Raw genomic sequence first — 13,697 nt, 5'->3', positions numbered from 1 at the left:
TAATAAAAAATATAAATATATTAAATTTATATTTTAATAATTAAGAATAATTTTAAAAATTAATATTACATTTTTAATAAAGTACTTATAAATCATACATTTTAATATTATTTTTTTTGTATTTTAATTATTATTTTACTTATATACTAAACACTATAATGTTATGTTCCCTACAATTACATTATTTGTAATCATATTACCTGTAATCATATTACATTGTAAAGTACTAAACGTCACCTTAATACAAAGATTCATTGAATTCATGATGTAGTTGAACTTAAAAGAGAAGTTGAATGCTTGATGCCAGAGAAGTGATAGAGATTTGGGGCAGTGGGATAGAAAGTTTTGACTTGCAGAGAGGATTCAAGTTGCAAATGGTTTCTTTATGCTACTTGGATTCAGCTTAGATGCTAAGAGGGATAACAATTACGAACAATTAAAAAAGAGATATTTGAAATACATGACCGATGGTGAAGAAAATGGCCAAATAGTTGAGAATAATGAAACGGGCTCCCAAACTTATTGACCCTTGATACGGTTCGTTTTGATTCAATGGGCTTACGGGAGGACGACGACAGAGAAAAGGCCAGGCTGGCTGTCGTTTCATGTGAGGGCCCCATTGTCTCTATTCTTGGAGTTGTCGGCAATCACTGTATCACAATCACCATAACGTGTGGTTCCAATTTAATATAGAAATGGGAAGCTCTTGATCCCCCATTTTTTGTACAATTTCGTTTCTCCCAAGCCTCTCGCACTTACATTTGTAGGCAGTTTTATTTCCTTTGTTTCTTACTTTCCAGTGTTTGTATTTAGATAAAATTGGGTTTGAGTTTCCTTCTCTTGAATTATTAATATCACATGCTCTGAGAGATAGCAGAGTATTTTGGCTTTGGTGTATCTGGGTTTTCACAATTGTATCATTTCATGGCCTCTTCAATGCTTACTGGAGCTGAAAATCTCAAGCTCATTAGTGGAGCAGCCCCAACAGGGTTAGGCTTCGTGGGGTCAAATTTTCATTTTAGGTGCTTGCCCCAGAAGGGTTTACTATCTTATTGCAAGAATCAAAAGAGTAGAATTTTAGCACCCAGATGCAGTGTATCATCCTCGAGGCCTGCTTCTCAGCCTAGGTTCATACAACACAAGAAAGAAGCGTTTTGGTTTTATAGGTTTTTATCAATAGTGTATGATCATGTCATAAACCCGGGCCACTGGACAGAGGATATGCGAGATGAGGCGCTTGAGCCTGCTGATCTTTATGCTAGGAATATGACAGTGGTAGATGTTGGGGGCGGAACTGGGTTTACTACTCTTGGCATAGTGAAGCATGTCGATGCTAAGAATGTCACAATTCTTGATCAATCACCTCACCAGCTTGCCAAGGCCAAGCAGAAGGAACCTTTGAAGGAATGCAAGATAATTGAAGGTGATGCGGAGGATCTCCCATTTCCTACTGATTATGCTGATCGATATGTGTCTGCAGGGAGGTAATATCTCCCTTCACCTTTCTTCTATTAAAAATTTCCCATAATTTTTTCAGTTATGCAAAATAATCGTTATGTCTATAAGCAGTTTTGGAGAATTGTAAAATTGGGTTCCCTGTAGGGCACTTTTGGTAGTGATAGTCATTTGTACACTTTGAATGGGAAATTGAGGAATATAGCTTTAGAGATTTGTTACATTAAACAATGGCATTCTTTTCATATTTTAGGTTTTTTAGATCAATTTTATATTGGTGCATATTCAATCTAGGTTCTTTGTAAGGTTTGTCTCTGATGTTATATGTGGCTTTCTTTTTGCGTTCCTCAGTATTGAGTACTGGCCGGACCCACAGCGTGGGATCAAGGAAGCTTACAGGGTATTGAAAATAGGAGGGAAAGCCTGTGTTATAGGTCCCGTGTATCCAACATTCTGGTTGTCTCGCTTTTTTGCAGATATGTGGATGCTCTTTCCGAAAGAGGAAGAGTATATAGAGTGGTTTAAAAAGGCTGGTTTTAAAGATGTGAAACTAAAAAGGATCGGTCCGAAATGGTATCGTGGTGTCCGAAGACATGGCTTGATCATGGGTTGCTCTGTGACTGGAGTGAAGCCATTGTCAGGAGACTCTCCACTTAAGGTAGTATACTTTTCATCTTTAGATTTTTTGTGTATCTAGAAATGAATTTCTTGTGCCTAGTATATGTGGTTTCCTAAAGTTTACATCATATAGTTAAATAAATAGGGTGAAAGTCCAATATTTAACTCCTTGTGCTTGCTTACTATTTCTTCAAAGTAATCATACTGCATAATCTATTTAGTACTGTTGTCATTATCTGGAAAAATTTTTCTTAGGATGGGTGATTAACTGATAAATGATTAGAATACTTTTCATATGGTTGTTGAAGAATTGGATTCAATTAGTAGTAAAAGTTCATCCCCATTTTGAATTAAGATCTTGCATCATTCGTACTATTTTTTTGGAAAGTTTTTGGCTAAGAGGTTCATAAGCCTATCCTGAGATCTTATAATTTGTCTCTGAGGATATCTGAATATAGACTTGGGGTTACTAGTTTTTGCTTTGAGCTTATTTAAACCATCTTAGCCATTTATAACAGCATGCAGTGGCCTGTTTTTCACATTTTATTTCAAATTGGTGCCAAAGGATTTGTTAAGATTTATGCATGGAAAGTTTTGGAGGGAGAAGCAAGTTAAAAGAAGCTATTATTGTTCTTCTACTTCTGTACTTCCTTCACATTTTGGTCTTTCTTTTTTGTATTCATTAGCTCATTTTGATCTTCAAATTTAAGATATCTACTCTAACTTTTACCATATGTCTGCACTTTTCCATCTTCCTGCTCTCAGATTTAAGAGTCTTGCTTCTTCCCTTCTGATTAAAGGAGGGAATTGGTAGACATTTTCTTAGGAATTCAATATCATGGATCTGAGTTTTTTCTCACCTCTGCTTCTTAATCCTTTTTGTTCTTTCCATCTAGTTTATTAATTTATGCCCATCTTGCATCTCTATGTTTTCAGTGTCTTCTGTCATATTCTCGGTGTGAATTAGTTTCTTCAGTTACTCAGAGAAAACGAAAACAACAGAAACTAGCAATAAAAGTATTCTATACATTTTATAAACTTCAACGTTACTAGATTTTATTCCTTCTGTAGTACTGATGGGGTATCATTCTTATTGCAGCTTGGTCCAAAGGCAGAGGATGTCCAGAAACCTGTTAATCCTTTTGTGTTCGTTTTGCGGTTTGTTCTCGGGGCGATGGCAGCAACTTACTATGTGCTGGTTCCCATTTACATGTGGCTCAAAGATCAAATTGTACCGAAGGGCCAGCCTATATGAAATGAGAGAAATGGAAAATGATGATCAAATTCTTCTGCTGGTGACTGCTTTATCTGACTAGTTATTTCCTTTTGCTTCTCTTTGCAAGATTTAGTAACTAGCCATGCGAGATAACCAATTAGGAGAATAAATTGAAGCTTTACCCTCACTTTGTAGCTACCTTTTTGCCTTAATAGAGCAGTATGTGTTGCACCAAAAAACAAAAAAGAAAAAAAACTGAACTCGAGGTGCAAGTTTTCTCTTGTAAAAAAGTCAACTCTTTCTGTTACAATGATTGTCTAAGAGGAACCTTTTCTTTTTGTATCCTGATATAGATATGTTCTGAGGAAATGGGCAAGAAATTGGATAAGGATCATTGTCTGATCTGATTGCTCTTGTGCTGGTGAACCTTTGCTGGGTTTATATAAAGGAAAATGTTAAAAGTAATGATGGAACCTTCTATTGAGAAATGCTGGAGTGCACATAGCATTCGCAGCATTTTCCTTCAAAGAGTTATTTTTAGGTCACTGATTACACAAGTCAGTTGCAGCATACAGGGTTCCTCCTTTTCAGCTGGACAATGCATCTCTATTCAGGGTTAAATCACCTACAATTACATACAATATGGCAATGATGGTTTCATTGATTGAGATTCTAGTATATCAGAAGCACAATAACAATGACAGCAAAGAGATATAAACCACTAGATATTTGACAGGAAAGGAAGCTCCTCACCAGCAGGACCCGTACTGTTTGTCAAACTGTATATGGATTTTGGTCAGTGGCCAGGACCTCTGAAACCGTCGCCCTCAGATAGGCCAGAGACCTGAACATCCAATAACTCTGAATGTCTGGATCATTCAATTTCAACTGGGCTAGGAAAATGGGTTTTCAAATTGTGACAGACCGGGACCGTTAATCAAGCACACATTTGAAGGCTAGGCCCGCTAAGAGATTCCCTGGAGGAAGGCGACTCAGTCAGAAAGCATAGGCAGAAAAATCCCAAATTTTCCTCAGTCAATTCCATGGCTTATATGTCTTCTAGTATGGGCTTTGAAGGTTGAATCAAAGTCTAAACTGTCGACCAAGACTCTGTCTCTGTCTGTGCTTATCTCTTACGTGTTGATTTCGCGTCGATCTCCTTGGCCAAGCAGAGTATTTTATTAGAATTTAGATTATATCCCAAGTTTTCTGTTACTCACTTTGCCACAAATTTCAAAGAGTACGGTTTGCTGAGCCAAACCGCGTGGACAGCCATGCACATTTATAGTTTCCTCTCCTTTCTTTATTTATTGACTCGGGTTGTTACTCTTAATTTTCTTTAGATCCCTACTTACATTAAATTTTACAATGAAAAAATCCCACCACTCATAATCTTTTCTCAAACCCAAACTTAAATGACAAGTAAAGATCCAGAAGATGGAGAAAAGGGTAATGCCAAAGCACGTTTGATTCTTCTTATCGTGTTGAAAAAAGAACAGGGTAATCCTTTGAACCATCTCTCAACGGGCTCGTGCAAGCAACGCAGCGTGCGTTCTGGGGTTGAAAAATAGAAATGCAAACAGTGTACACATCTCCCCAAAGTCCATCCTTCTCTCCTGTCTTTTACTTTGAATGCTTTTGTAGTTTTGTCTCCCAAACATCAAACCCTTACAGCTGTCTTAAAATTTTAATTCCCCATATCTTATTCACTAATATACAAAGAGAAGTGCAGATTAACAAGTTCATTAATCTCACCCAGAAAAAGAATTAAAGAAATGGAAAAAGGGTCATAATCTTGGACGGCAAGGGAGTGGAGGGAGAAATCTGAAAAGCAATTAGCACTGTAGCAACCAATTTAAGTCATAGGGTGGATTTGACTTTGATTATTAAACTCTTTTTAGTTTTAATTAAAATTTTAACTAAGAAATTTTCTTTAAACTTCCCCGCATTGGAATTCTACATAAACCCAGCTAAGCTTGAGCTATACTCAACAACGTACACGCATATTCTCTCTCTTACCGTCTCTCTCTCTCAAACTTCCCAACTTTCTTTAGCTTTCCAGGCAGCCAAACAAATGAACATGGGAGATATACTAACTGAAGAACAGATTGTTGAGTTCAAAGAAGCCTTCTGTCTCTTTGACAAGGATGGGGATGGTGAGTTTATTCTTCACTTCATGCTTAAAATGCAGCATAATTCTAGTTTTTTGTTTCAGTCCTCATTGTTAATGATATTTTGCATGTTTTATTAGGTTGCATTACTGTGGAAGAACTGGCCACTGTGATTCGATCCCTGGATCAAAATCCCACGGAAGAAGAGCTCCAGGACATGATAAGTGAGGTTGATGCTGATGGGAATGGAACCATTGAGTTTGCTGAGTTCCTGAACTTGATGGCCAAGAAAATGAAGGTAAAATGAATTCATACTATAAGCAATTTAACTGTTAATGCAGCTACAGAAATAACTAGAAATTGGGAAAAGGAGAGACAAAAGTTTAGCATTTAGCAAAGGAACTGACAAAGACTATATTTGTTTTGTGTCAAAAAACCAGGAAACTGATGCGGAGGAGGAACTTAAAGAGGCTTTCAAGGTTTTTGACAAGGATCAAAATGGGTACATCTCAGCTAATGAGGTAAATTATAATATATTTTTCTTCACTTTTTTTAACCAAATTAACAGGTTCCCATGCATTATTTACACTTTTTCCTTTAAATGCAAGTAGTACAATTTAACCCAACTTTTTTTTTTCCTTCCAAGGTTTATTCAATGAGAGAATTGTTGATATTAAAAGATTCACTCCAAAACTTTTAAAGCATTCAATTGAAAACTTTGGCTTGGGTTTACAACCCTCCATCGTTTAGCTCTGCTTTTCACATTGAAAAGTATGAAAAATACAACTAGCTAAGGGGGGTTGGGGGGTGTGGCGGGGCCGTTGCTATTGACTATCCATGATAGCTGGCATGTGAGGGAATAGAGAGAGAAAAAGAATTGGAAAAGATGACCAAAGGTTGACACAAGACAAATCATATGTTAAATGAGAGATATTGAGTATCTTTATTTCGCAATGTTCTACATTGGAATTTGCACAAACCCAAAAAAACAAAAAGAAAATGAAATTCTTTATGGGGGTGTTTCACATGTTTTCACCTAGTTCATGTAACTTTTCATGTGGGCATACATATAGATGATAGGCTGTAATGTTTTGTTTTTTTTTTTTTTGCATGCAATGAATATCTATTGCATTTGGGGTTTTGCATCTGAATTATTTTATCATGTTTGAAAAGAATCAAAACCAGATTAGAAAAATTAATTAATTAATTAATTAATTTCCATTTTCTTTGATTGTGTGTAGCTGAGGCATGTCATGATCAATCTTGGTGAGAAGTTAACCGATGAAGAGGTGGAGCAGATGATCAAAGAAGCTGATTTGGACGGTGATGGTCAGGTTAACTATGAAGAATTTGTCAAAATGATGACTACCGTTGGATGAGAATAAAAAAGTCTCCTTCACCAACCATTTGATTAAAGATATTTTAATTAATTTTGTATTCAAAATTCGTTTTGTTTCTATCCCCCGCTACCCCAAGAAGTAATTCCTCTTATTATTATTTGTTGTATTCTCTTTGTTGTTTTAAGTCAAATGATGTCCAATGACCAAAGGCTTAATTAGAATGACATTACATTTTTAACTTTTGTTAAATATATTTCTCCATTTTATTCTTGTATTCTAGTTGAAAACTTTCAATTGTTTCATTTTAAGTGAATTTGGAAAAAGGAAACAAAAGCTGTCTTTCTTCCATAGAAAGCATATATTTGGATGTAAATTTTATTACAATAGCACAAAAATAACAAATAAAATATAAATTTAACTAAAAATGGCTGGAAACGTAGTGTAAATAATATAAATTTTAATAATATATATATCTCGATTTTAGATTATATCTTGGGATACATTTTTCAAAATTACTTAAAATTTATTATTTCTTGAAAAAAATAATTTGAGGGGCTTAGTTGAATGGTAGCTTCTCCTCCAACTGAGGGGAAGATAGATGTGAAATTTCTCCAACCTGGTTGCTCAATTAATTTCTGACTTTGACTGAGGATCAATGGTCGGTGTGAATATTCAAAATTCCAAGCAGAACGGTATACAATATGGCCGTCCTGGCCCCTTTCCCATTTGGCAAAGCAACTACTTCTTTGTTCAGCGCTCTCCCATTCACATTTAGCCTTTTGAAATTGGCTTTTCACTCTGTATTTTTGTGCGCCCTTTGCCTCCAAGAAAAGGAAAAAAACATAGGAGGTTTCTTTCATGGTACTAATTAATTCTCTTCATGACCAAGTCCTTTAAATTCTTGCTTTAAAAACATTTGAAAGGAAAAAAAAATAAATAGATAAATCAATTATTAATTACATGCACATCTATATTAAAGTGATAGTATGTAAATATGTACGTATTTATGGACCGATATGTGTCATGAAAAACATGGTATAGCAAAGAAAATAAAACTTCCAATTCTGTATTATAAATAAAAAATAAAAGAAATATTGCATTCAAAGGCAACAAATGCTGCCTAACTTACAAATTCTCTCCTCAACCATCAGAAACTTACATCAACAGGCCAGCGTAAGTCTATACAAAATACAGAAAGAAAAACAAATTCCAGTCATATAGTTACAAGGTTGTTTCACTCTATATCATTTCATCTCTCAAATAAATTAATTTAAGCCACAGCTGATCTCTCCTCAACCAAAACTCCACTTGAGAAAAAACTTGAATCGGGAAATTGAAGGAGAAGAAGAAAATAGAAACCCCAACCAAACCAAAACAAATAGTGAAAGAAAAAATGAAACTGGGAACATGAAAAAGGCATTCCAAAAGTGTTTAATTGATCACAGTTGCACAACACATGCAGGTGCCAAAGAGAGAGGTCCTAGGCTTGCGCTTTACTTTACCTTTTGGTGGAGCAGGTGTGACTTCCTTATGTGAAACCTGGGTTGCCTTCTTTGCAGCAGAATGGTTGTCTTGTTTCTTTGGAGTAATCAACATATGAGCTTCTTCTTCTTCTCTCAAGAAACCGAGAAATGGAGTTTTTGACTTCTCAGAATCACTTCTTTCTAATGTAACAACTTTCTCCTCCACTGGCATTGCTTCATACTGTAATGAATTTTTACCATGCTCAGTGTTTGCTAGTGGTTTTCCAAGAGTATCATCGGCCTGGCTTGAGAAGCTGTCGATTGTAGGCTTATCCTGATACAGCAAAGGGGTTTGATCTGATTCCTCTGCTCGTGCATGGATTCGAAGATCAAGGTCAAAGCTCGGGGATTTCCGCATTTGAGAATTAATACTCATGTTATCAGAATTTGATCCAGTGCTGAGCCTTCCCACACTTTCTTGTTGGTAATAATCACCATTAGCAATAGCAGGTGTTTCAGCAATTGCACGTTGTTCGCTACACTGTTTTACTGAAGGCTTAGTCTCTGCCATTGTCACTGGAGTTGTTTTTGGACGATTTGAAAGATCCCATACAGGTTTCTCACCAGCCAGTTCAGCCATGGAAATTACATTTCTCTCTGTCAAGTTTTGATTTGAATGAGATGGGCTAAGAAATGCTTCTGCTTGTTCTATAGGATATGAATGAGATATACATTGCTCTCCACTTTCTCTGCTTGATGTATCATTTCCAATGGAATTTAAATCTTCAATTTTTTCCGGCATTTCTTCGATAATATTCTTCTCTTCTGATTCTTCTTTGTCTTTTTGATCTGAGAGAAAAATATCTGCAGAAATCATTGCATGGTCAGTGACCAAGTGAACTTCTTTCTTTTGTGAGTCCTTTTGTTGTTCCTCAATAGCTCCATTCTGGTAGTTAATTGGCACATCAATGATAAGACCGTTCTCGACAGTCTTTGCCTCCTCAAATTGAGAGTCCTTTCTGCTCTTAGAATCACAGGAAGTATCGAGCAGACATCTTGTTTCCTCGTTCACATGACCATTCATCATAAATTGAGGTGGAGAGGCACTTGGCTCATCAGCGTTTGATCCTTCTTCAGACCCCATGCCATTTGATTTTTTGATTGACTCCTCTTCAGATTGAATTGGGCAGTGAGAAAGCTTGCTATCTCCATTTTCTGATTCTTCCCTTACCAATATGGCTTTATGACTGGGAACTATGCCTTTGTCTTCAGTTTCTGAAACATCCAATTGCAAATTCGGTGTCTCATCTGCCAGAATAACTTCTACTTGTGATTCAGGGGAATCATTTTGAATTGACTTCATCTCACTTGGTAACTCTCCATTGCGTTTGGCTTCAACTCCATTAGGCAAGTCGGTCATTGTTGTGGTTATATTTCCTAAACTATTCCCAGCCTCATCCCCATCTCTATGTTCAAAATTCTCTTCACTGCTCACTTCTTTGGTTGCCATCTCTTTCACCCAAAAGTCATCCGTTTCCTTTTCTATCTTTGAACTGGAATCAGGACAAACACTCTCGACCATATCAGTTGAAATGCTAGGATCTGAAATGAAACCATTTTCCTGATCTGGACATGTTAAATATGGTATGATCACATGCTCACTTTTCTGTGGCCCATTGCACGCTTGTACCAGTTGCTCAGTGTGGATTTTGGCCGATTCATACTGTTCAGGCACTAGAACTTTAGGTTCTTGAGGTACTGAATCATGTGAAGTAGAAGATGCTGCATTGGAAGTTGAATCTCTAGTCCCCTCATCCTCTGTTGCAAAATAAGTAACAGAGAAGTAAGGTGGATTTCTTGTGTTATAGTTATATTTAACTCTACCAATATTTTGATTCTTAACAAATAAAAAAAAAATTGAAACAAATAGATATTGATGATTTATCAGTATCTTCTAAATCTAACTAACAGAAGAGTGCTAACCTTTCATCATGAAGTTCTGATTCTCGAAATGATGACTTGTTCCAGACGGATTCTCCTCCAAATTTGATTCTTGTTGCTTCTCATCATCTTTCAAGTCCTCGGGTGAAGAAGCTGATTGGGTTTCCCTGCCTTCGTCAACTGCTTCACTTGGTTTTGCTTCAACTTTTGTACACTCAGCTGATGGATGAAGTTCAGTTTTAACTTGTTCTATAAACATGGACGGACTAAATTATGTATTATAGGGGTTGCTAGATGAACAGATCAAATATGCAACTCAAACAAAAGGAAATAAATTGGAGTTTAACTAGTGCATGCTTAAAATGAGAATTTACTAACCTCGCCCTTCTAGTGTCTGGTTATGAAGAGTATCTACTACTGCCATTGGGTAACCAGAAGCCAATTCTGCCTCTGCCCCTGTTTTATTACAATCTTCACCTTCAGCTGCAGGAATGGTTAGGTTTTTTTCTTCAACATCACCTGCATGATTATCTTTTGCCAGAGGTTTTTCCTGAGGTTCAGCATTTGTGTTGTCCTCTTCTGCATTTATCAGGATTGTAAATAGACATCCACATATAGGCAAATAAAATGCTGCATTTGCTAACCTTTCTCATCCTGTTTTGGATTGTCACCATAAGGATATGCTGTTCGCTCAGAGTCACTGGAAACCAACCCGTTCTCATTTTCATGAGGGTTTTCATCTTCAACTACAGGCAGTAGATGATCTTGTCTTTCTGCTAAATCTGTGCTAGCAACTTCTTGTGAGGATTTTTCTTCAGTTTCATCGTTTATGTTATTATCTTCTTCTGCACCAGTTCCACAGCGTTATAGATATACAACATAATTTAGCAAGTGAGATGCTGAAACTTATGTTTTTCTGCAGTATTTCATTGGAATTGTAACATATTGGCAAGCAAAAGCTTTTTGTACTAACCTTTCTCATCCTGTTTCTGGCTTTCAACACAAGGAAATGCCATTACATCAGGATCACTAGAAACCAACCCTGTGTCCATTTCATGAGTATTTTTATCTGCAACTGTAGGAACTAGGTGAGTTTGTGCTTTTGCTTCATCTGTACTAGCGACTTCTTGCAAGGATTTATCCTCAGCTTGGAGATTTGTGCTACTATCTTCTTCTGCGTTAGTCCATCATGCTATAAGTAGAAAGCTATATTGTAGCAAGTGGTGATGCTGAAGTTATGCGATTGTATATAGACAATCATACCAGCAAGCAAGATGTACTCTATGTACTAACCTTTCTCATCCTGCTTCTGGTTGTCAACATGAGGAGATGCTATTCCATCAGGTTCACTAGAAACCAAATCTGTCTCATTTCCCTGGATATTTTTATTTTCAGCTGCAGGAACCAAACAATCTTGTCCTGTTGCCTCATCTGTGTAAGCAGCTTCTAGCAAGGATTTTTCCTTAGCTTCAGGTATTATGTTACTATAGTCTTCTGCTCCAGTCCATCATCATATTACATAGAAAAAAATTTTAGCAATCATTCGGGTTGTAAATAGACAAGCACATAATGGCAAGAAAGTGCTGTACCGACTAACCTTTCTCATCCTGTTTCTGGTTGTGAACATGAGGAGATGCTATTTCATCAGGTTCACAGGAAACTAAATCTGTCTCATTTCCATGAGTATTTTTATCTTCAGCTGCAGGAGCTAAACAATCTTGTCCTGTTGCCTCATCTGTGTAAGCAGCTTCTTGCAAGGATTTTTCTTTTGCTTGATGAATTATGTTACTATGGTCTTCTGCGCCGGTCCGTCATTATACATAGAAAAAAAAAATTTAGCGATCATTGGGCTTGTAAATAGCCAAGTATATAACGGCAAGAAAATGCTGTCCTGACTAACCTTTCTCATCCTGTTTGTGGTTGTCATAATGAGGTTCTGCCACTCCCTCGAGATTAGTAGAAGCCAAACCTGTGTCTTTTTCATTTTTATATACATCTTCAGATGCAGGAACTTCATGATTTTGTCCCTTGACATCATCTGCTGGAGCAGCTTCTTGCAGAGATTTCTTGCCCTCAGTTTTCATGTCATCTTCTTCTGCATTAGCCCATCAGAATTGTAAATAGAAAAAAAAAACATATTTTTAGCAATTAAAATGCCGAATTTACTAACCTTTATTATCTGTTTTTTGGTCGTCAACATTGGGATCTTCTCTGCCTACATCACCAGAAGCTAACCCTGTCTCTTTTCCTTGAAAATCCTTATCTTGAGCTGTAGGAACTACATGATTTTGTCCCTTGAAATCATCTGCATAAGCAACTTCTTTTTGAGATATATCCCGAGTTGTATTATCTTCTTCTGAAATAGCACACAAGCATTATAAGTAGCCAAAACATGTAGTACTTTCCAGCAATCATTTTTCAAAAACACCTTGTGATAGGCTTACCTCGCAATCCAGATGTGTTATTGTTCCCCATTTCATTTCCCATGTTCAACTCAACCAGCCCTGAATATAATGAAGCAGTAAGATCAATTCTTGGGGTAGTCCACTATGATAGCCAAAGGCTTTCCAGTTGAACTATATGAACTAAAGGGAGCCTGATTCAAAATATACGGTGTCCAAAAAGCCTTACCATTATGATGATTATATTCACATGCAAGTAACTATAAACATTTGAGTACAGCTTGATTTCTGTGAGCCTGCCAGGGTGTTAGAGCAGTTGATGAATTGGTTACTTCATTGGCATTGCTTAAAGCATAAGTCTGAGTCGGGTCACCTGTCAGCCGAATTGATATATCTCACTAAAGGTAGCACAACATTTGCCTTATTCTCCCTTCCTTTTTGTGTGACATTGACATTCAGAGACCATAAAACTTTATAGGAGTGCTATCCGTTAGAACAATATTAACCATTTAATGTTCACTGTAGGCGACTCAAATCTACCTATTACCGTCTTGGACATAAAATTTAATGTTGAGCTGAATTCTTAAATAGGATTATTCCGAATTCTAGGTAATCTCGGAAGAACAAATAGGTTAATCTAAACTTTCTAGGCGTTCATGTCTGCATGCAGATATGCAATAGAGGTGTTTAGATGGCATGTTCTCAATTTGTTAGTCCTAGGAACGGGTACCTAACGCCGCCTGCTGTAGTGTTTTTTAAGGATACCTTTTACATTTTGCCAAGCAGAAACATGTTGGAACATAAATGAGTTGGATTTTAGGTCGGCTGATCTTAGACATTTAAGAAAAATATAATAAAAAGCCTTATTTTTCTCAGATCATCTCCTCATTTTAGTCTGAACATGGATAAAGCATATAGAGAAAGGACCTACATGGCTGTCCACAGCTGACCCTTATGATCAAAAGATGGCCAAAGGGAAATGATTAGAATCCAAAGACAGCTAAAAAACCCCAGCAAACTTTGTGACTTTTATGGTCCAGATGAAGTAGTCTATTGTCAGATTGGCAGGTATCCAAAATGAAGATTATATCTATTGGCTTGTTTAAGCAATATGTTGATCTGGGATTGGCCAGCTTTAGGTGACCTAACTA

The 13,697-nt window shown here is 36.7% G+C and overlaps 3 protein-coding genes across 8 annotated transcripts; 2 read left to right on the top strand and 1 right to left on the bottom strand.

Annotated features, from left to right (window-relative positions):
• The first annotated feature begins 709 nt into the window (after window positions 1-709).
• LOC110422279 (2-methyl-6-phytyl-1,4-hydroquinone methyltransferase, chloroplastic-like) lies at window positions 710-3,691 on the top strand. The gene is made up of 3 exons (XM_021436133.2): window positions 710-1,484; window positions 1,807-2,113; window positions 3,173-3,691. The coding sequence occupies exons 1-3, from the start codon at window positions 925-927 to the stop codon at window positions 3,326-3,328; spliced, it is 1,023 nt and encodes a 340-aa protein (XP_021291808.1). The 5' UTR covers window positions 710-924; the 3' UTR covers window positions 3,329-3,691.
• A 1,535-nt stretch (window positions 3,692-5,226) lies between these two features.
• On the top strand, window positions 5,227-7,015 carry CML11 (calmodulin-like 11). Its single transcript, XM_021436134.2, has 4 exons — window positions 5,227-5,445; window positions 5,541-5,698; window positions 5,841-5,921; window positions 6,642-7,015. The coding sequence occupies exons 1-4, from the start codon at window positions 5,364-5,366 to the stop codon at window positions 6,777-6,779; spliced, it is 459 nt and encodes a 152-aa protein (XP_021291809.1). The 5' UTR covers window positions 5,227-5,363; the 3' UTR covers window positions 6,780-7,015.
• An 839-nt stretch (window positions 7,016-7,854) lies between these two features.
• On the bottom strand, window positions 7,855-12,909 carry LOC110422277 (uncharacterized). 6 transcript variants are annotated; one of them, XM_021436126.1, is made up of 11 exons: window positions 12,776-12,909; window positions 12,589-12,648; window positions 12,315-12,500; window positions 12,045-12,239; window positions 11,742-11,942; window positions 11,438-11,638; window positions 11,118-11,318; window positions 10,789-10,989; window positions 10,523-10,723; window positions 10,187-10,393; window positions 7,855-10,021 (listed from the first exon to the last, which is right to left on the bottom strand). In XM_021436126.1, the coding sequence occupies exons 2-11, from the start codon at window positions 12,629-12,631 to the stop codon at window positions 8,172-8,174; spliced, it is 3,486 nt and encodes a 1,161-aa protein (XP_021291801.1). In that variant the 5' UTR covers window positions 12,632-12,648; window positions 12,776-12,909; the 3' UTR covers window positions 7,855-8,171. The 6 variants fall into 6 exon arrangements, with proteins under 6 accessions (XP_021291801.1, XP_021291805.1, XP_021291800.1 ...); XM_021436130.1 differs by having other exon boundaries at window positions 12,315-12,449; XM_021436125.1 differs by lacking the exon at window positions 12,776-12,909 and having other exon boundaries at window positions 12,589-12,751.
• Window positions 12,910-13,697: the final 788 nt, after the last annotated feature.

The sequence above is a fragment of the Theobroma umbraticum genome, unplaced genomic scaffold (genome assembly GCF_002168275.2).
Source record: "Theobroma umbraticum cultivar Fairchild unplaced genomic scaffold, ASM216827v3 scaffold_130.0, whole genome shotgun sequence".
NCBI lineage: Eukaryota > Viridiplantae > Streptophyta > Magnoliopsida > Malvales > Malvaceae > Theobroma > Theobroma umbraticum.
The sequence above is the reverse complement of the archived record's forward strand: the minus strand, read 5'-3'. Positions and strand labels throughout refer to the sequence as shown.